The sequence below is a fragment of the Centrocercus urophasianus genome, unplaced genomic scaffold (assembly GCF_019232065.1).
Source record: "Centrocercus urophasianus isolate 14NV4802_14NV808 unplaced genomic scaffold, USGS_Curo_1.0 seq_30, whole genome shotgun sequence".
Classification (NCBI taxonomy): domain Eukaryota; kingdom Metazoa; phylum Chordata; class Aves; order Galliformes; family Phasianidae; genus Centrocercus; species Centrocercus urophasianus.
Window position 1 is genome coordinate 8,267,658 of NW_024884867.1, and position 17,652 is coordinate 8,285,309.

The following is a 17,652-nucleotide window of genomic DNA, read 5'->3' on the forward strand; positions in this document are numbered from 1 at the left end:
ATTTTTCCAGGTTCTTTAAGCAAGTTGTAAACGTAAACTTTGATGCATATGGAGTTTGATTCATGAAGAGTTTAATTTGCCTAGTATAAAAGATTCACGTAGGTTATATAACATCATTAAATTATTTTTGTAGTTTGAGTAGGCTCCATTGAGGAAGGCAAAACTGTTTCCCTGGCGTCCATTTATCACTGTTTGCTACTAATTAGAAAACTGAAAATACAATATGCATGATTCGCATTATCTGCGCTGTCTTTGGACTGATGCATTGTTCCTTGTGCTTCCTTAGGAACTTTTATTCATTTCTCAATTAATTTTTTTTTTTTTTTTTTTTTTTTAAGGTTTCTGACAGATGTGACTCCATCTTCGTTAATGGCAAGGAAATGAAAAGCAAAGTGGATACTATTGTTAACTTCACTTATGAGCATTTTACCACCCAATTAGAAGTGACGGTCTGGGTTCCACGGCTGCCTCTGCAGATAGAGATCTCTGACACAGAGCTCAGCCAGATCAAAGGCTGGAGGATACCCGTCACCTCCAATAAGAGGTATGCTTACAGCACAAGCACCATCCTGAGCCTCTGGTTTCAGAATGCTTCGAATTTTTAGTGTTTCTCAGAATCTCAACTCTCCTGTTTGAAATGAGATCTATACTTTGCCTTCATTACAGTGCCCAACAATGATGCGAGTAGGCTGCATTTTACCCTGACCTGTATAGTTTAAAAGTCAGTAGCTTTGCTTAGAGCAGTAATCAATTCCATGCAATCTCAGGAAATTGTACCACAAACTCCAATGTGCAAATCTGACACAAAGAACCTGGACCTCTTGCAGCCCCATATACAAAAGTTTTTGTGTGTGTGATGTTCAGCACTACCAGTGCTGGTTTCTGTGTATGTGGCTGAATAAAAGAAGGCAAGGGAGGAGTCAGGCATTCACTGAGAACACACAGCACTTGGATGTTGCACAAGTGCACATCAGGCTATGCTCTGCAGGACTCAACCTGGGCATGGCTCAGGGGACAGCTTACACCAGAAACTAAAGGGCACCACACAGATCCAGAGGACATGCACATCTCGGTGTGGCATACAGAAATAGCCATTCATCATGAACTCAGCAGTCTACCATAGCATTAGAGAGGGAAACGTGAGCCTTGGGAAAGAAAATCCAGATATTTTGAGGCTGTTTGGTTTTAAGAACAGTCAGAGTTTCTGATTTTGCTTTCCTGTATTCAGTAAGTACTTGAGTAATGTGCTGGCTTCACCATCGTGTTGGGAGGCTGCTGTTCAGCCCATTCCTCTGTAGCGTGAGGCATCATTTTATGCAAAATACTTAAATTTCATAAAAATCGAGAGACTTTGAAGCTTGGAAAAAGCATATCTCTGTATTTTTCCTTAGCATAACTTGGTATTTCCAAATCCTAGAGCAGCAGCAAAAGTACACTTTGCACATTTTCTGTCATTTTGTTTTGTTGCTCTGGATTATGTGCTAGACACCTTTTTATAAATGAATGTATGGTAACTGTGGAGTCCCAGCCTGAAGCACTGATTGAGCACCTGGGGAAAGGTCCCAGTCAGCCCTGGGTACACAGCTGAAGGCAGTTCAGCTGTTTGATAGGAAGGGGTAGAACCTGGCTGCCCGTCTCTTAGACCCCATTTAAGGGCTGACTGCTACTGGGGAAGGATCTCTGGTTGGAGATCCCTTCCTTGTGGAGTCTTTTCTGTGAGCTTAGATCTTCAGAGACAGGTGAGCACCTTTCCTTTTCCTTTGTAACACCATTCTATTCACATTAGTTCTTTTGCTGTTACACTGCTGTATCGCCCTTCCACTGTGTTGACCTTTCTGATTGTAGCAATGAATAGTATTTAATATTAACAAATTCAGAGCAGAATAATGGCTTCTTAACAGTGATTTCCAAGACCTGCTTTGACCGTATTTCAGGTCTCTGCACACTCTCGCTGTCCCATACAGTTTTGCACTGTAGCAGGTTAGGTACAGTAACTAAAAAACAGCATGCTTTTGAAGGCCAAACCAAAACTGACTCAAAGGCAAAATTTCAGTACAATCAGCAGTCTCACGGAGAGGCAGATGGAACAGCTTGGGAACATGTGAAATCATGCAGGTGGCAAAGAGGTGCAAGAAGGATCAACAGGGCTCTGAATGATTATCCAACCCCTGTACAGCAGACTTGGGTGAAGCACCACTTAACAGATCTGAATTAGGCAAAAACAACAACAACAAACAAAACCCACGCTATTATAGAAGACTATCTTCATATGAATAGTTTCTACCAGGACTCACACAGATTGAAAACATTCATGACAATAAACACATGTGGATTCTAAGGAGTTCTGTTCTCTTATCCTTCCCTATTGAAAATATCCATTCTCATAGAACACTCATTTGGGCAACTTGCTAGATTAATAACTTCCAGGAATGCTACTATATTGGTGGATTTCAGGAGAAGTTGAAAAATGGTACAGGGCACCAAAGCATGACACCAAATCACATTTATAACACAGTGGGAAAGCAGTACCAGGAGTCCTAAACACTGTGGCAGTTCTAACTAAAGCACTCGGTTTGCCCAGGAGAACATCTCAGCTACTGAAGAGCCTTACAGAGCCTGGGCAGACTGCAGCAGAGGAGAGTTATCTAACACTTTATGAGGGCATAAAACTCAGGGTAATATAGAAAACCTACAAGAAACTCAGGTAATGAGCTCAGAAGAAAGAGACTGCCATCCCTCTTGGCTATGTGGATGTTTTTTCCAGCTATAACAGAAGAATACACAATGAGGATCTGCTGCAGAAGAAATGTGTGCTTGCTTCAGCGATAAAGGCGAAGTTGCTGTTTGTGGAAGGAGGAGATGTGCTAGGCAGTGAATGAACACACGCCAGCTGCTTACAGTCTCACTTAACTTACCTCCTGCATGCAGTGTGCCTGATACTGTAACACCTCCTTAGGCACAACTCCTACCAAAGCCAGTGGGGATTTTGCTGAGCAAATGGCTGCAGGATGAGGCTGTTGGTGTTTATTGCGGGAGTAAACTTCCAGCAGAAAGCTCAGCAAGTTAGACTTTCAACTGTGGTTAACGGTCGTGGACATTCTGACTTTAAATCCATTATACAGATTGCTGGAAATTTACCCCCCGGTGCCTAGTTCTGATTTATTTGGCCAGCTGAAATAAAGACGTGGTCTGAGAGCCTGCTCTGTTTGCAAGCTGGCAAGCTGTGGAAGTGTGCTGCTGCTCACATTGCATCTGAACTGCTGGCATGGCTCTGGCAGGCGTTTGCCATCAAGGGTGGGAGTAGGGACTTTCTTGTACCATTCCCCAGAACTGCAGCTGGTAAGTTTATGACGCTGCATGTCAGCAATCCGTGCACTTATGAGCTGGAAATAATGCTCCCCTTATTTTATGGAATGTTCATTTGTTTTCTTTTTGTTTTTTAAACTTTGTGGGGATATTATAAATCAACAAGCAGCCCAGGACTAGCATCAGTTTTGCTCAGTCTGCTATTTACTTTGTACCTAAGGATTTTACATTTCTTTTATTTTTAGATCTGGCTGGATTTTTACCTGAGATTTAATGGCTTTTCTTCTGTTGTTTTTTGGATTTTTCTCTTTGATTTTCAGCCTACCTTATTCCTCCATCTCTTTCGTAAGTGCTTTCTTCCCTAATGCTCTGAGAGAAGAGCAGATGGAAGTGAGCTACGTGGGTGTGGTGAAGGGTCCTTGATCCAGCATGGGCTTACAGAAATACTCCTCCTTGTAATGGGCTGCAGAGAAGCTCACAGTTGTAGCAAACAGAAGGTGTATGTTTAAATTAAAGTCAAATATTGGAGTGGAGGAGAGGTCCAGCCAGTCTCTGCCAGTCTAACAGGGACATTTACTTTGATTCCTCGTGCATCTGAAAAATAATTATCCTCTTCTGAAGCTCCTGCACTAGTTCTATGCCCAGTACATTTACATGTGATGAATGGCTCTAAGTTGTGTTAATAGGAACTGCACGGCTAAAGCCTCAAAGAACAAGCTAAAAATTTAATCTAAGTACATATCTGCAACTGGAATAGCACTCTGTTTTTGTGAGGCTCCCAGGGAAACAGACATCACACAGCAGGACTCCAGCATATGCTTCAGTGTCAGGCACATGGTGTGTTGGACTTGTACCAGCATCTGGTCACTGAGCAGGAGCTAATAAAGCCTCTACTCGATCATGGTGACTTCACATCACATACACCTCTACGACCTACTTAAGCCAGACATGGCAATGCTTGTGAGTGGCACCCTGTTGAACATATGGTTAATTTGGTGGCGAGTCTACTTCAGTCTGGTCTCATTCTGGAGACAAACTCAGGGAAGTCAGCTGGAGTTAAACAAAGGGAAAAGAAGTGCTGAACTAGACCTTGTGAGCGTTGTCACCTGGAAAGGAAGCCATCCTTTTAATGAGAATCAAGTGAGACTGGATTCAAACCATTTCACTTGTGAATGGTAACATCTGCACAAAGCTTGAACATTATAAATTCACACCTTCCATTAACTGAGTTTAAAGCTGGGGAGATAAGGCCACAGTGGCTTTTGTTCCCAGGCCGGCTGCATTTTCAGGATTTGCAGAGGGATCGGTGAAATTGTTTCTCTTCTTGAGCTCTGAGTGGAGCTATGTACAACTTCTGCCATCTTCCACTAAATCACCTTCTGGTGGCTTGAGTTTTGTATTGAAATAGATATTTGTTTTCAGCTGGGAGTGTTGCACGTGGTTTTGAAATACGTGTCTCTTCACAATGAATATTTCAAATTCAAGACCAGCAAAACTGATCTCGTTGGGGTTTTTTTAAGCAGAGAATTAGCATCTGGCCCAAGAACTTGATGCCTGGTTTGAGAGTGGTGCAAATTAAAAGGGACGTACTTAAACTGCTTGAAGGCCGTGTCTGGAATATGGAGCTGACAGATCACTGATTAGATCAGTGCTAGCAGGCACCCTCACTCCAGGGCTGCTGCTTTAACTCAGCTCTCTGGCAAAGGCTTTTCTGTGTGAAATGTAAATGAAATGTAATTCTGGCAACCTTGCTTCGCTCCAGAAAATTAAAAATAATAATAATAATAAAGAAGTCTTCCAAGCAAGGTTGAAAAGCAGCAAGAAATTGGATAATAAGGATTCTGAGCAAGTTCCAGAGCTAACCTCAGAGATGACCAAGGGGAAAGAAAAGCAAAATATGCAGCCATAGCTCATATTCATGAGGACACGTCTTAGAAAGAAAATGAGCTCACTGCTTAAGGAGGGAAGGATTTTAATCCTGCTGAAAACACTGGAACAAGAAATTTAAGACTCTAAAGGGAACGATGCGATTCAGTGGATTTCAAACATTTTGTTGGGTCTGTGGAGACAGAACACTCTGATGCTCTTATAAACTGAATCGGGGATTTGTGGCTTTGAAGTGGAAATGGATATCATTTATTTAAAAAAAAAAAAAAAAAAAAAAAAAGAACCTGAGTCAGTACCTGGTAAAGCAGAATTGCAAAGCATGTACTGGAAATTCAAACACCTCTATTTTTCCTTTGCACTGACATATGAATGTGTCTTGCCCAGTCCATGACTTAAGGATGCTCTTCCACTGTTCCACATTTGCATGCAGTAGAAACCAAGTACTTATAAGGTGAAATGTACAGATATCAAGAGTTACAAATATTACTGAAGGGGAAACAGAGCCCTTACCTTTGTCTGCTTCAGATAACACACAGAAATACATGGGCTTGAATCATCTTTTGGTAGCACTGGCTGCCCAGAAAATCTGCCCTTTCACCACGCTCCTTAACTCCTGGTCTTGCTGCCCACAATGGGTTGCTCTAATTTGTCTGAAATGTATTTCCTCCTAAGCAGTCTACTAGTCTCAAGTTTTAGAGAGTGAAATCAGTACCAAAGAAATGTGAATAGCAGAAACACTTTGGATCTGACTGAGCAAAACATCTGGTGGTATAAAGGCGAGGAGAAAACAGAGTGGTGTAAGAAAAACGAGTCATTGTGGATGTTGAACATGTGAACAGTTCTCTCCACATCACAGCATGGTGGTGCTGTGATGTCTTTTCCCATTGGTTCCCAGTGATTCTGCAGCTTTTTTCCCCCAAATCTGGCAAGTACTTCTCACCTGAATGGCCCCTGCACATTCTTCTCTAGTTCTGCACAGATATTAATAGCACTGTCAAAAAGCAGGGTTAAAGCTCCACATCTTGGGGGCTTGGTTTTCCCAAAGCCTGTGATTATTCAGAGCTGGGTTACAGTTTAGGTGAGCTAAAGAGCATTAGAATACAGGAATAGTTTGGAAGTGGGAACCTGAAGGAGTCTGTGAACTCTTTCACAACATTATAAAGCCAAAATACATCCAAATAGGTCAGGAAAATTCTATCAGCGTCCCTTTTCTGCCTCTGTGGCTGTTTTGCTGACTAGCTGTGTCAGCTCATGGTCCGGTTTGAAACTTAGGCTTGGAAAGAGAGAACAACTGAAAATTTCCCTTGGCTACTCAGCTGGTCTCCTTTTTTTGTGCAATGTAAATCCTATCTTAAGATCCTCTTTTGTTATAAAAATCCATCGGTGCTTCATTCAGTGACTAATGATGAACACTGCTGTTTTGCACACATAAAACCAAAAGGGCTGTACCAAATGCTGCTTATTTCAGGCTGAATATATACGTATATCCACCTAACAAATGATGCATTGAGAATATATTTCTAGTGAATGAGATTCTGTAACACCAGGACTTTATAGCATTTTGAAGAGCACAAGGGCTTCTCTTAGATACATTTTCAGCTTACAGTTTGCCAACTTTGTCATAAAACAATTTATAACAAAAGCAATTCTGTTTTATAATAGTTTTTCATAGCTGGTATTTCAAAAAAGGAAGATAAAGGACCACAGTAAACACAAAACTACTTCCCAAAATACTGTGAAAAATAAGAGGCTTACCCAGTATTTCACATCCTTGCTATAAAGTCACTTCAGCTCCAATAAACAAGCAAAAGAGAAAGGCAAAATATTTCTGAACAATAAATTCCACAGTGTGAGGGCATAACGAGTAAAAATTTGACCACCTAGGACTTAATGCCTGACTTGCAACAGATAAGGAAAATCCATGTGTTTGCCTCAAGGAATGAATAACAACAAAGAATTTATAGGAAACTAAGTTTTAAACTAGAGAAAACTGTGAGATGTAACCAGCCCTAACACCGTGTACAAATCACTGATAAAAGGCTTATGCAAAACTGTGATATTGACAGAAATTATATTTTGCATAGGGGACAAGGTAGAAAACTGTAATAGGAGTGTATGTAATGCTGTACCTATTCCTGAGGGTGAATCTCAACAGTCTGGGATGATGTTTGTAGAGCACCGTAATGTGTTGAGGGACATGGTTTAGTGGGAGCTATTGGGAATAGGTGAACGGTTGGACTGGGTGATCTTTTAGGTCTTTTCCAACCTTGGTGATTGTATGATTCTATGATTCTATGAATAATGTCATAATTTAAATGCCTAAATTGGGCTTTTTGAAGTTCTGCGTGGTCTTTGCTTTTCTAAATGTAGCACTTGCACTGACTATATGAGGTTCTCAAACACAATAGTGAGGTGGAGCAGCATTTTGAGGACTTAAGCAATGTAATACAAATGCTATGAGCACGGGTGGAGGAAGGGATGCTAAAACTTCTGCTCTCACCCCTGCTGAGCTACTGTAGGGGTTTATTCCCAAATGGCCCTCTCATGGATCTTTCACACTGCTTTCCTTAGCACTTTACAAGATTTGATTGCCAAACCATGGTAAGGAGAGCGAGTGGTAGATCCACTGAACTAGCAGCACCAACAGCCATACTTGCAGGTTGCTGGGCAGTTCTCCAATAACAAAGAGCTAACTAACTGATACAGAATCAGCTTTTAAATTGTACAGCACAAAATCTGTAGAAGCATAACACTCAGACTTAAGTGTTCTTCCAAAATCTGGTTACCTGTTTATCAAGCAGTAATAGATGACACTAACCTTAATCTAACGGAAAATATTGTGCAAATGGAGCTCTGCAGTGTTGAGTGGAGACTGTGGCAATTCAATGAACATAACTATGTTTACAGGCCTACCCGTGACAGTGAGGATGAAGAAGATGATGAGAAAAAAGGAAGAGGTTGCACTCTTCAGTATCAGCATGCCATGGTGCGAGTCCTCACACAGTTTGTAGCCGAATCCTCTGAGTTTGGAGGCTACCTGACCTATATGCTAGGCTCTGAGTGGCAGTTTGACATCACTGACCTTGTGACTGATTTCATGAAAGTGGAAGATCCCAGGATTGCTAAGCTTCAAGATGGCCGAGTTCTGGTGGGTCGGGAGCATGGCATCACCACAGTCCAGGTACTGCCACAGGTGTCACTGCTTTAGTAGAAGCCTAAAAAGAAGTTGGAACAGGTTTTCATTTTTGCTATTTGTCACCTCCATGCAATACCTTTAGGTGAAATTTTGGGAGGGTTGTATTCACTAAGGACTAAGAAGTACAATGGGATTTTATGAACAATGAAGGTTACATCATCCATACAACCAGCTTCTTTTTAAGTTGGGACCTTATTAACTTCCTGATTAGAAAGATTTACCTAAGATTTACCAGCATTTTTACATGCCTAGATGTCTTTGAAAAACTGGTCCCTAAACATTCACAAAATGAAACACAAAAAATAAACACAAAAACAATCTTGAGAAATCTTTCAGCGTTCATGCTCACCCATCTATCTTAATTCAGATTTTTAAATCAAAATAAGGAATACAAGCATAGAGGATAAACTGTAAGCACTCATAATGTTCCAGTCATGCTAAATTTCCTTAGTAGTCAATGCGCAGAAACAGAGCTCAGTTCCTGTCAGCCTAAAACAAACAACACAGAGAAGGCAAGAGATTTCTGCCCTTGAAGTACTTCTTTCTCCCTAGTGACTATAGCAGAGCAGAAGGCAGCCAGGTCAGATGCAGGTATCTATAACATGGGTATCTGATGTTATGGTAGATGATTTATGCATCAAATATTCAGGGCTTGATCCAGCTGACTCAGGAATCAATTGAAAGATGATTTATCTCCTTCGGAGTATCTCAGAAACAAGGTCTTAGAGCAAACTGACAGGACTGTTTTGGCACAAGGAAAATGAAGATGGGCATCCATTGGGATTTTTCAAAATCCATTTTGCAAATCTCTCACTTCATGGAGGTCCTCTGTTCTCACAAAGGCATCAGGGCAAGTTCCCATTGCTCAGCCTTGTGCACTAATCCTTAATGAGTTTCAGCATTAACTGGTATGCTGAACATACCAGATTAACACGGTGTCTTGTATTGCACTGCATTCATTGGAAATGTCATAGACAATACAAAAATGACTTTTTTTGTCAAACAAATTTGTTTAATTGAAACCATGCTCCATAGTTGAGATGAGGTGGCCATTTTTGAAGTGTTATGACGTTTTATTAAATTATTTTTGTAAATATAGCAATTCAGTAGCAAATGAGTCCAACCTCTTGGGGGAAACACGACTTACAGTTTATACATAACTGTGACAAACTTGAGATTAACCAAAGTGTTATGCTGATGAGACTAATGCTTTCTAACACAGTTGCTGTTCATGACTGGTTTTTCTTTTCTCTTTCAAGGTTCTGTCACCTCTTTCTGATTCCATCTTGGCAGAGAAGACGGTGGTAGTTCTAGATGACCGTGTAACTATTACAGATCTAGGAGTACAACTAGTTTCAGGCTTGTCCCTCTCCTTACAAACCAGCAAAGGAAATAAGAGAGCTATTGTATCCACCACCTCTGCGTATGATATCCTTCATACACCAAAACAGGTATGGAATAGAGTATGTAACATGAGAAATTACAAAGTTCTGGATAAGACCACTGAATGAAGTATCTTACGTATTTTTCACTATATTTGTATAGAATTGATACTCTGTAACAGAAGAAAAAGTGCAACTATTATTTTCACACCAGCAGTTTTCAGTAAGACAAATTATTTTCTTTGAAATCTTCCTAAACATGGGGGGGATTGCAGCGTTTCTTGTAGTTGCCATAAAGAACTGCAATCACTTTTGCGTATTTAATGTAGTTGTGTGCATTTGGAAGCATGATAGAACATTTAAAACGCTGCACTGAGCTGTTTTCTTAACCTAGTTTGTTTCAGCAGGCTGAATGGGAATCACCATTCCAGTCTGTAACCCCTCCACATGTTGTACTAAAGATAGCAATGGAACTGCAGCATTACAGAGATTTCCCATTATAAGGCACTTGTAAAATTAATTAACCAGGACTTTGAAAATACAATTATTTTCCTAGCAGCGCTCCATTGTTCCAAGATGGAGTCTTGCTTAAGATTAAAAGACTTTTTTTTTTTTGTAATCTTTATTAAAGTTAGATGACTGTTGTCTGATAGTTCCTAATGATGAGATAAATGCCTAATGGCCTAGAGAGCTCAAAACTGCAAAAATGGGAAGCAGAGCAGACAATTTCATTTTCTTCTTTGAACAACAAGATAAACCAAATCCAAACTGTGTATTTATTTAGCTGATGACAAACAAACTGAGCACTGCCTATGTGCTCGCTTACATTTCACACACCATTTTTCTAATCCTCTTTTCCCTGCAGGAAGCCATAGTCAGTGCTTGGATTTTGTTCAGTGATGGGTCAGTGACACCATTAGATATTTATGACTCCAAGGATTTCTCAATCACCATCACTTCACTGGATGAGATGGTAGTATCTGTACACCAGAATCTTCAGTCAAAATGGCCTGGGGTGGTGGCAGAAGGGGATGGTCAAGGACCTCTAATTAAAATTGAAATGGTCATCAGTGAACCATGTCAGAAGACAAAGCGAAAGAGCATTCTGGCTGTTGGAAAGGGAAGCGTCAAAGTGAAGTTTGGTCAAAAAGATTCTGATCAAAAAGAAAGCACCAATGACATTGATGATACAGATAAAGATTTTAAAAGCCATGCAAGCAATTCCATAGAAAAAACTGCAGAACAAGAGAGGACAGCACAAGAATGGTCCAAAAATGGAGTCATTAGTAATCATGAGGACAATGCAAACAAAAGCACAACGTTCCTGTCTCCCATTGATCAGGAGTCCCTGGAGGATGACCAGCTCCAAAATAACCCAACTGCCTTCACGGGTTTTCCTGCCCAAGTAGAAATACCAGGAGAGAACAATCCCAGTGATCTCACATTGACTTCAAGAGGATTAACAGATTTAGAGATCGGCATGTATGCCCTGCTGTGTGTTTTCTGCTTAGCAATCTTGGTCTTTTTGATTAACTGTGTGGCATTTGCTTGGAAATACAGGCATAAAAGGTTTGCTGTGAGTGAGCAAGGCAACATCCCCCATTCCCATGATTGGGTCTGGCTTGGAAATGAGGTTGAACTGCTGGAGAACCCAGTTGACATTTCACTCCCATCAGAGGAGTGCACTACCATGATTGACAGAGGAATGCAGTTTGAAGAAAGCAACTTTCTCCTTAATGGGAGTTCTCAGAAGACTCTTCATAATCACATCCTCAGATCTTCTGAGTACCTTTGTGAAAAAGAAGTTAAAAGTGAACCTATAAATCCTTCTGGGCCAAAGCAGAAGCGAGTGAAGTTCACTTCCTACACAACAATACTGCCGGAGGATGGAGGCCCCTACACCAACTCAATTCTATTTGACAGTGATGATAATATTAAATGGGTATGCCAAGATATGAATCTTGGTGATTCCAAGGAACTTAGGGACTATATGGAAAGACTGCAAGACAATATGTAAAACTACTTTCTTATGTTTGTAATCACCTTTATGCCTTCTGTTTATGGATGGTGGAGCGGTCAGTCCAGTCAGCAATAGGAACAAGACAGTTCAACCTCGGAGTTACTGAGATGATAATCTGGCATCACTGAGCAGGTACAAGAGGCTGGCTGAGTTAAACCTGTTTCACCACAAACCAGGATGTGCCCCTAAAGCAGCTACCTGTAGGTGTTGAAGGTGTCACACACGATGGCTGTTTTTGTATACTGCCTGGTACTAGCAAAATGCTAATACAACTGCGCTCAGACTCAGAGGAGACTTCATTTGTTTGTCATTTCTCATGATAAATGGTAAATCAGAAAAGAAAGGGATCTTTGTTTGCATTGATTTTTCTAGTCGTCATTCTTTGTAAAGCACAGCGGACATTTCTTGCTTACAGCCTGAAACATGGCTTATATTAAAAGGGATATGAATGAATCTTATCTTATTGCCTACGTGCAATGCAGCCAAGTAGTCTTACTGTTTTTTACACATATAAAAAACCCCATGTGGTTAATTTCCTTTTGTACTGTTTATGAATTTTATTTGACTTAGGGAACATTATTTCCATTGATCTTTTTTGTTTCTGTTGTACCAAAGTGAAGTACAGTAATATTTATAACAATTTAGGTTTTCCATTCATTGGCATCAGCTCCTAGAGATACCTCCTTCATCACTGATTATCTTCCTTCTTTCCACGTCAGTATATGGGTCATTAGAAACATAGAAAGGTGTTAGAACTCTTACTGGGAAAGGGTTTTATCTTACAGGGAACTGTAAATACAATAATAAATAACCCTGGAATATGAAAATCAAGGAGCAACTCCGGGTTTACTTTTGTCACTGCTTACATGAAAAGGTAACCTGCAAACAAACAGCACATACTTCAAAGGAAAACACAGCAGCTTCGTTGACAATACACATTATCAGAGGGAGAAAGCCAAATATGGTACTGAAATGCATAGAATAGGAAGGAGCAAATAGCAAAGAAGCAAAAGCTTGCAGTCAGTGTTACACATTACTAATAAATTAATGCACTGATGGTAGAGTTTAGCAGGACATCAGATTATGCTCCAGACACCCACTAAGCCATCACTGACCATAAGGCTGCTAAGAAGAAAACACACAACCAACCTACATTAAGTCATTTTTCATTAAAAAGGGAGCAGGAAAGAAAAGGCCCACTGGGCGCATTATGAAGTGATTATTTGCAGTTGTAACAAGGAACACATGCTGAAGGTTCAGAGCTGTCCTTGCACAGGTATTACGTGGATATTTGTGTGGAAGAATAACTGAAATATGTTGAAAATTACATTTAGAAAAAAGCTGAAAAAACCAACACACAATAAAGCACAGGTTCTTCTGATGGATAAGATCCAAACTATGACAGCCTTACATACAGCTGCTCCCACATTTTGAGATAAAACCTTAATTTTATGATTCTGTTCTGCTATTAGAACAGACCAGATAACCTTTACTCTGGCAAATTATGCATTTGGATCCTAATCCACCATTGGGAACATGTTTAGTATAACTACTGCAGAATACTAGAATTTAGATAGTGAGGCTACAAAGCAAAATGAGGACACCAAGCTTATGAAAGTGATTAAAGACTTTTGCTTGCTGGCGTTGAACTGCATAGTCAGGGAAAAGCATCTGTTATAATCCAATTTTAAGCAGATAAAGTACCAAACCACCACGATGCTTCCATTTGATAAGGGATGCAGTACTTGTACTGAAGTGAAATCTCAGAATGTCTAACAACTGTTTCCCTCCTCTTTAAATGCTCCAGATCTCACGAGGAACCATTAATTCCTTCTATGATCCTTGTTAATAAGAACAGGAAAAAGATTTAGCGTCTCTTCCCAACATGCTCTTATCTGAGGGCGCCTCACAGTGATTAACTTTGTCCTGATTCCCAGCCTGGTCCTCCCCTGTATAAATCCATCACCAATAAACCTAAACTAGACATGAGACAGCACGGCGATGGTACTTGAGCAGGACAAACAGCATTGCTGTTTCCATGAATGCATACCCAGCAGCTTACAGCAACCAGGATCTTGTATGCACTGTACTCAGCTCTGTAACCAACTTCAGTGTGGCCGCAGTTCTGCCAACTGCATCAGCAGATGCTGAATTCCGGCCCTGTGATATAGGACTCCAACTCCAGTCACTATGGCACACTGAATGGAGAGACCTACAGCTGTGCTCATTTGCTCTTCTGAATCTCTGCTACGTAACAGAAATCAACAGCCGCTTCTAAACGGGAAAGAAAAGAATTTAGATGAATACAGTAGGTATGAAGCACAGTCCTGCGTTGAAGTGCAGTACTTTTAAAATGAAATATCTCACGTTTCACTATCAAAATAACATGCTTTGAATGTAAATTTAATTTAAAATAATCCAAAACAAGTGAAACCATTTTCAGATGCACCTATTCCTTTTTTTTTTTTTTCCCAGGGAATCCAAGCTCTTCGTTATTTAAAAAAGGAATGAAAAAAATATTTTATTCATGGAATATATCATATTCTGCTGTGAAATGAACAGCATCTGTAGGTTAATGAAAGAGTCTCTGGTTTTGAGATTATTGAGCTGAGGAAATCAGGTGATTAAAAGGCATGATATGTAAGCATGCAAGAAACTAGAATTGTCTAGAAAAGAAAACAAACTCTACAGATTAATTAGAACTGCGCTTCAGTAGGTGCCCAGGGAAGCAACACCTGTAATCTAATGCTGAATAAAGAGAACATCTTATTTATAGCATAAAGAGAGAAGGCACAGTAGGTGAGTTTCTTTGCCTGATACCTAGAAAAGACAATATGTAGTATCAATGCATAAAGAAGGAACAATTCAACAAGCAAAGAGAGGGTTAATGAAAAATAGGGAGTTTGTGAACTGTAAAAACAGAGCTGATGCCAGATCCTCAGCTCTTGTAAATCAGAGCTGAGGCAGTGATGCCAGCTGAAGAGCTGGCATTCAGAGAACACTGAAGAGCTAGTGGTTTTCATCTGTTTGGAACTTACTTCATTCGAACATCACACACAGCCTAGCTCCATGTGGCTCGTCTATGCATTCTTTCTCATTTAATAAGAATTAAGGAAACGAGTGCCCTGCTCTCCTCTTGATGTAGAACCACACAGAGTAATGTTTTGAGCTGCTGTTTCTTAATTCATACTGGGGAATGTACAAGAAAATCCTACAGCCATATGACACAGTACAAACAGTCCATGATAGAATGGAAAAAAAAAACAAAAACTGTATTTCAAGGTAGAGTGCCCTATGAATGAAATACCATTTTTTCATAGAGGAAATGCTCTTTTCTGAAATATATCATGTGCACTACATTGAAATACACTATAGTGTATTGTGAAATGCATACATTAACTGCTGAATCTATAACACTGAATATGTATATACATCACACCCAAGATGTTTATACGATATAATAAGTCTTAGATGTATAACATAATGAATTCTGTACAAAATAAACTGTAAGTTAAGACAATGAAAGACAACTTTTATATCTGTGTAATTTGTATGCTAAGTTATTCAAGCCTCAGTTTTCATCTTTAAATGTGCCCTTAAAACAACCACGTTGATTTTCTATAGGCAGATGTCTGAAATAAAGACTTCACTCTTCAGAAAAGAAGCAATTGAAAGACTGTGAAAAAGACACAGATTCTTCTGGAGAAATAAACATACTGTTGATGTGATTTTTTAAAACTGACTCTAAGGCATTTTCCATTTGTACTGATCGAGGTGATCTACTGGTTGGGTTGAGGGTGATGTGGCCTGGAGTGCAAACAGCAAATAGTGATGTGCCCAACTGCCAACTGTTTGGGTGTCTCCCTGCTTGAAACACCATGAATTACAGATTATATCCAGGGGTTTCACTCACTCTTCCCTGCAAAGTGGTGCAGCCATCTCTTTCTGCAGTAAGTGATCCTTCCTCAGCAAAAAAAGGGCCAATGATCATGAAGAACGTAATGATCATTAGATGACCACTGTCTTGCAAAGTACAATAAAAAGGTAACTTAACCTGCCCCTTTAGCTCTCTGTTGTGAACAGATTTTGCTTCATTGTTATTAATTTCCTTTCAAGATATCTTATGTTCCCATGAGAATCACAGAGCCTCAAAATTATTGAAGTCCTTTGCTGTTTTCAAGTGGACCAGAGCTGAGATCCAGTTGTACAAACTCAAGGCAAACTTGTCGGCTGTTTTTGTGTTAACAGGGGCAATTTAACATCATATGAATAATTTAAGGACCACTATTGTCATTTCTAGCTTATAGAAATTTGTTGTTATACAGAGTCGATTGAATGAATAGATTGAATGCTGATTTAGAAAGTACCTCAGAGAAACAATTTTAATGTCTTTTGGGCACAGGTTCCACTGTCACCACTTAGTATTCTCAACAGTAAAATAAGAAGCATGTATTGTAAATGACACTTTTTTAAAACCAGTGATATTTGGTCTGTAATTGACCCATTCTATGACCTTTCTCCCTGGTAGCATCTTAGTGAAGAGATCTCCAGTACGTCTACACACACCACAGTGATACTGAAGCTACCAGACAAGAGTCAAACAGTCTCCTCTTCTAAACAATTATCACAGGAGCAAATTTTAACTCCCAACGTGTATGTGCCATATAACTGAAAATAATTACCTGCATTCCTTTAAGAAAATCTAAGAGGCCAAGAAATATGGTTTTTTTTCTTCCAAAAATCAAGCCCTTGGAATTTGGCAGGCGAGAGTTCACAGTGCTGTATGTCACAGATGAAATAGGTCAGATCCTGAAGGCTGTCTCAGCTAAAACTCCCCCTGGCCTTGTTAGGAGATGGGCTATGACAGGAAAAAGCAGAGATGGACAATTACCCATCAGGTCTGAGAGGTCGGATATGGCCTCATAGCACCTAGCACTGGATGCTGCTGTTTGCAGTCAGTAACACCCCTAGCTTATAGCAAACAGAACAAGTGGTCATGCTGAGAGTTCGCACAACTGATGACACATGGCACTGTGTGGCATCCATAAAGAATGGAGATACTGTTTTGCTGAAGTGGAGCAAGTTGCAAAATGAACTAGTCTTTGAAAGTCTACACCCTCCCATTACATTCCTTTTAGTGTAGCAGCACATTCCTGTTTGTTTCCGTTCCAGTGATGTGTTGTGAGCAGAGCCTGCAGAAGTCAGGTTATGAGGGAATAAAGCTGAGCTGTATTCTTGATAGTGGCAGCTTAGTCATGAAACTGCACCGAGGTGAGGGAGCTCTGAGGCTCCTCAAATGTGTAATGCTGTTACTTGCTTCCAAAAGCATACCTATTGGATTAAGGATTTATAAACCAATATGGATAAAGGCTTATATCATTCCTTCTGATAATCTTGGGTTAGTCTTATTAAAAAAAAAATCAATGGGATCTGATGATATAAAACCCAAGTAATGAGCTCAAGATTTAGTGGAAATAAACAGTGGATATTTTTAATCCTGCAATTTAAAGCTGCGGTGAGGAGAGCAGAATACACTCTGATGCCTCAATATTATCTCTAGGAAGGTTTGTAAAAATAAATAGACTTTAAAAAACATTCACTAAAAAAACGTAGTGTGAACAACGTTGTGGTCCTACTGAAATATATGACTGCTCAAAAGCATTCATTTCCAACTAAGTCTGCCTCTCTAGTTTACACACGTTGCAAATAATGATGCCATTTCATAGTATATTTACACAGAAACCTTATCCATTAATTATTTCCTGGGTCCACACACCCTGCTGGCAGGCATTATGGGATGTCGTAAATAAAATATAAACTTGGCGCCATGGAATCGCTATGATTTCAGAGCCAGTCAGGCA

General features: G+C 39.9%; 1 protein-coding gene across 1 annotated transcript in view; it reads left to right on the forward strand.

The window, feature by feature from the left end:
* The window catches only part of TMEM132B (transmembrane protein 132B), a 182,019-nt gene extending 169,730 nt beyond the window's left edge, over positions 1–12,289 (forward strand). Inside the window, exons 8-11 of the mRNA XM_042829097.1 lie at positions 339–544; positions 8,101–8,374; positions 9,649–9,840; positions 10,637–12,289. Of these exons, the coding sequence (XP_042685031.1) occupies positions 339–544; positions 8,101–8,374; positions 9,649–9,840; positions 10,637–11,788 (1,824 nt within the window). The 3' untranslated portion in view covers positions 11,789–12,289. The remainder of the gene's footprint in view (positions 1–338; positions 545–8,100; positions 8,375–9,648; positions 9,841–10,636) is intronic.
* The last annotated feature ends 5,363 nt before the right edge of the window (positions 12,290–17,652 follow it).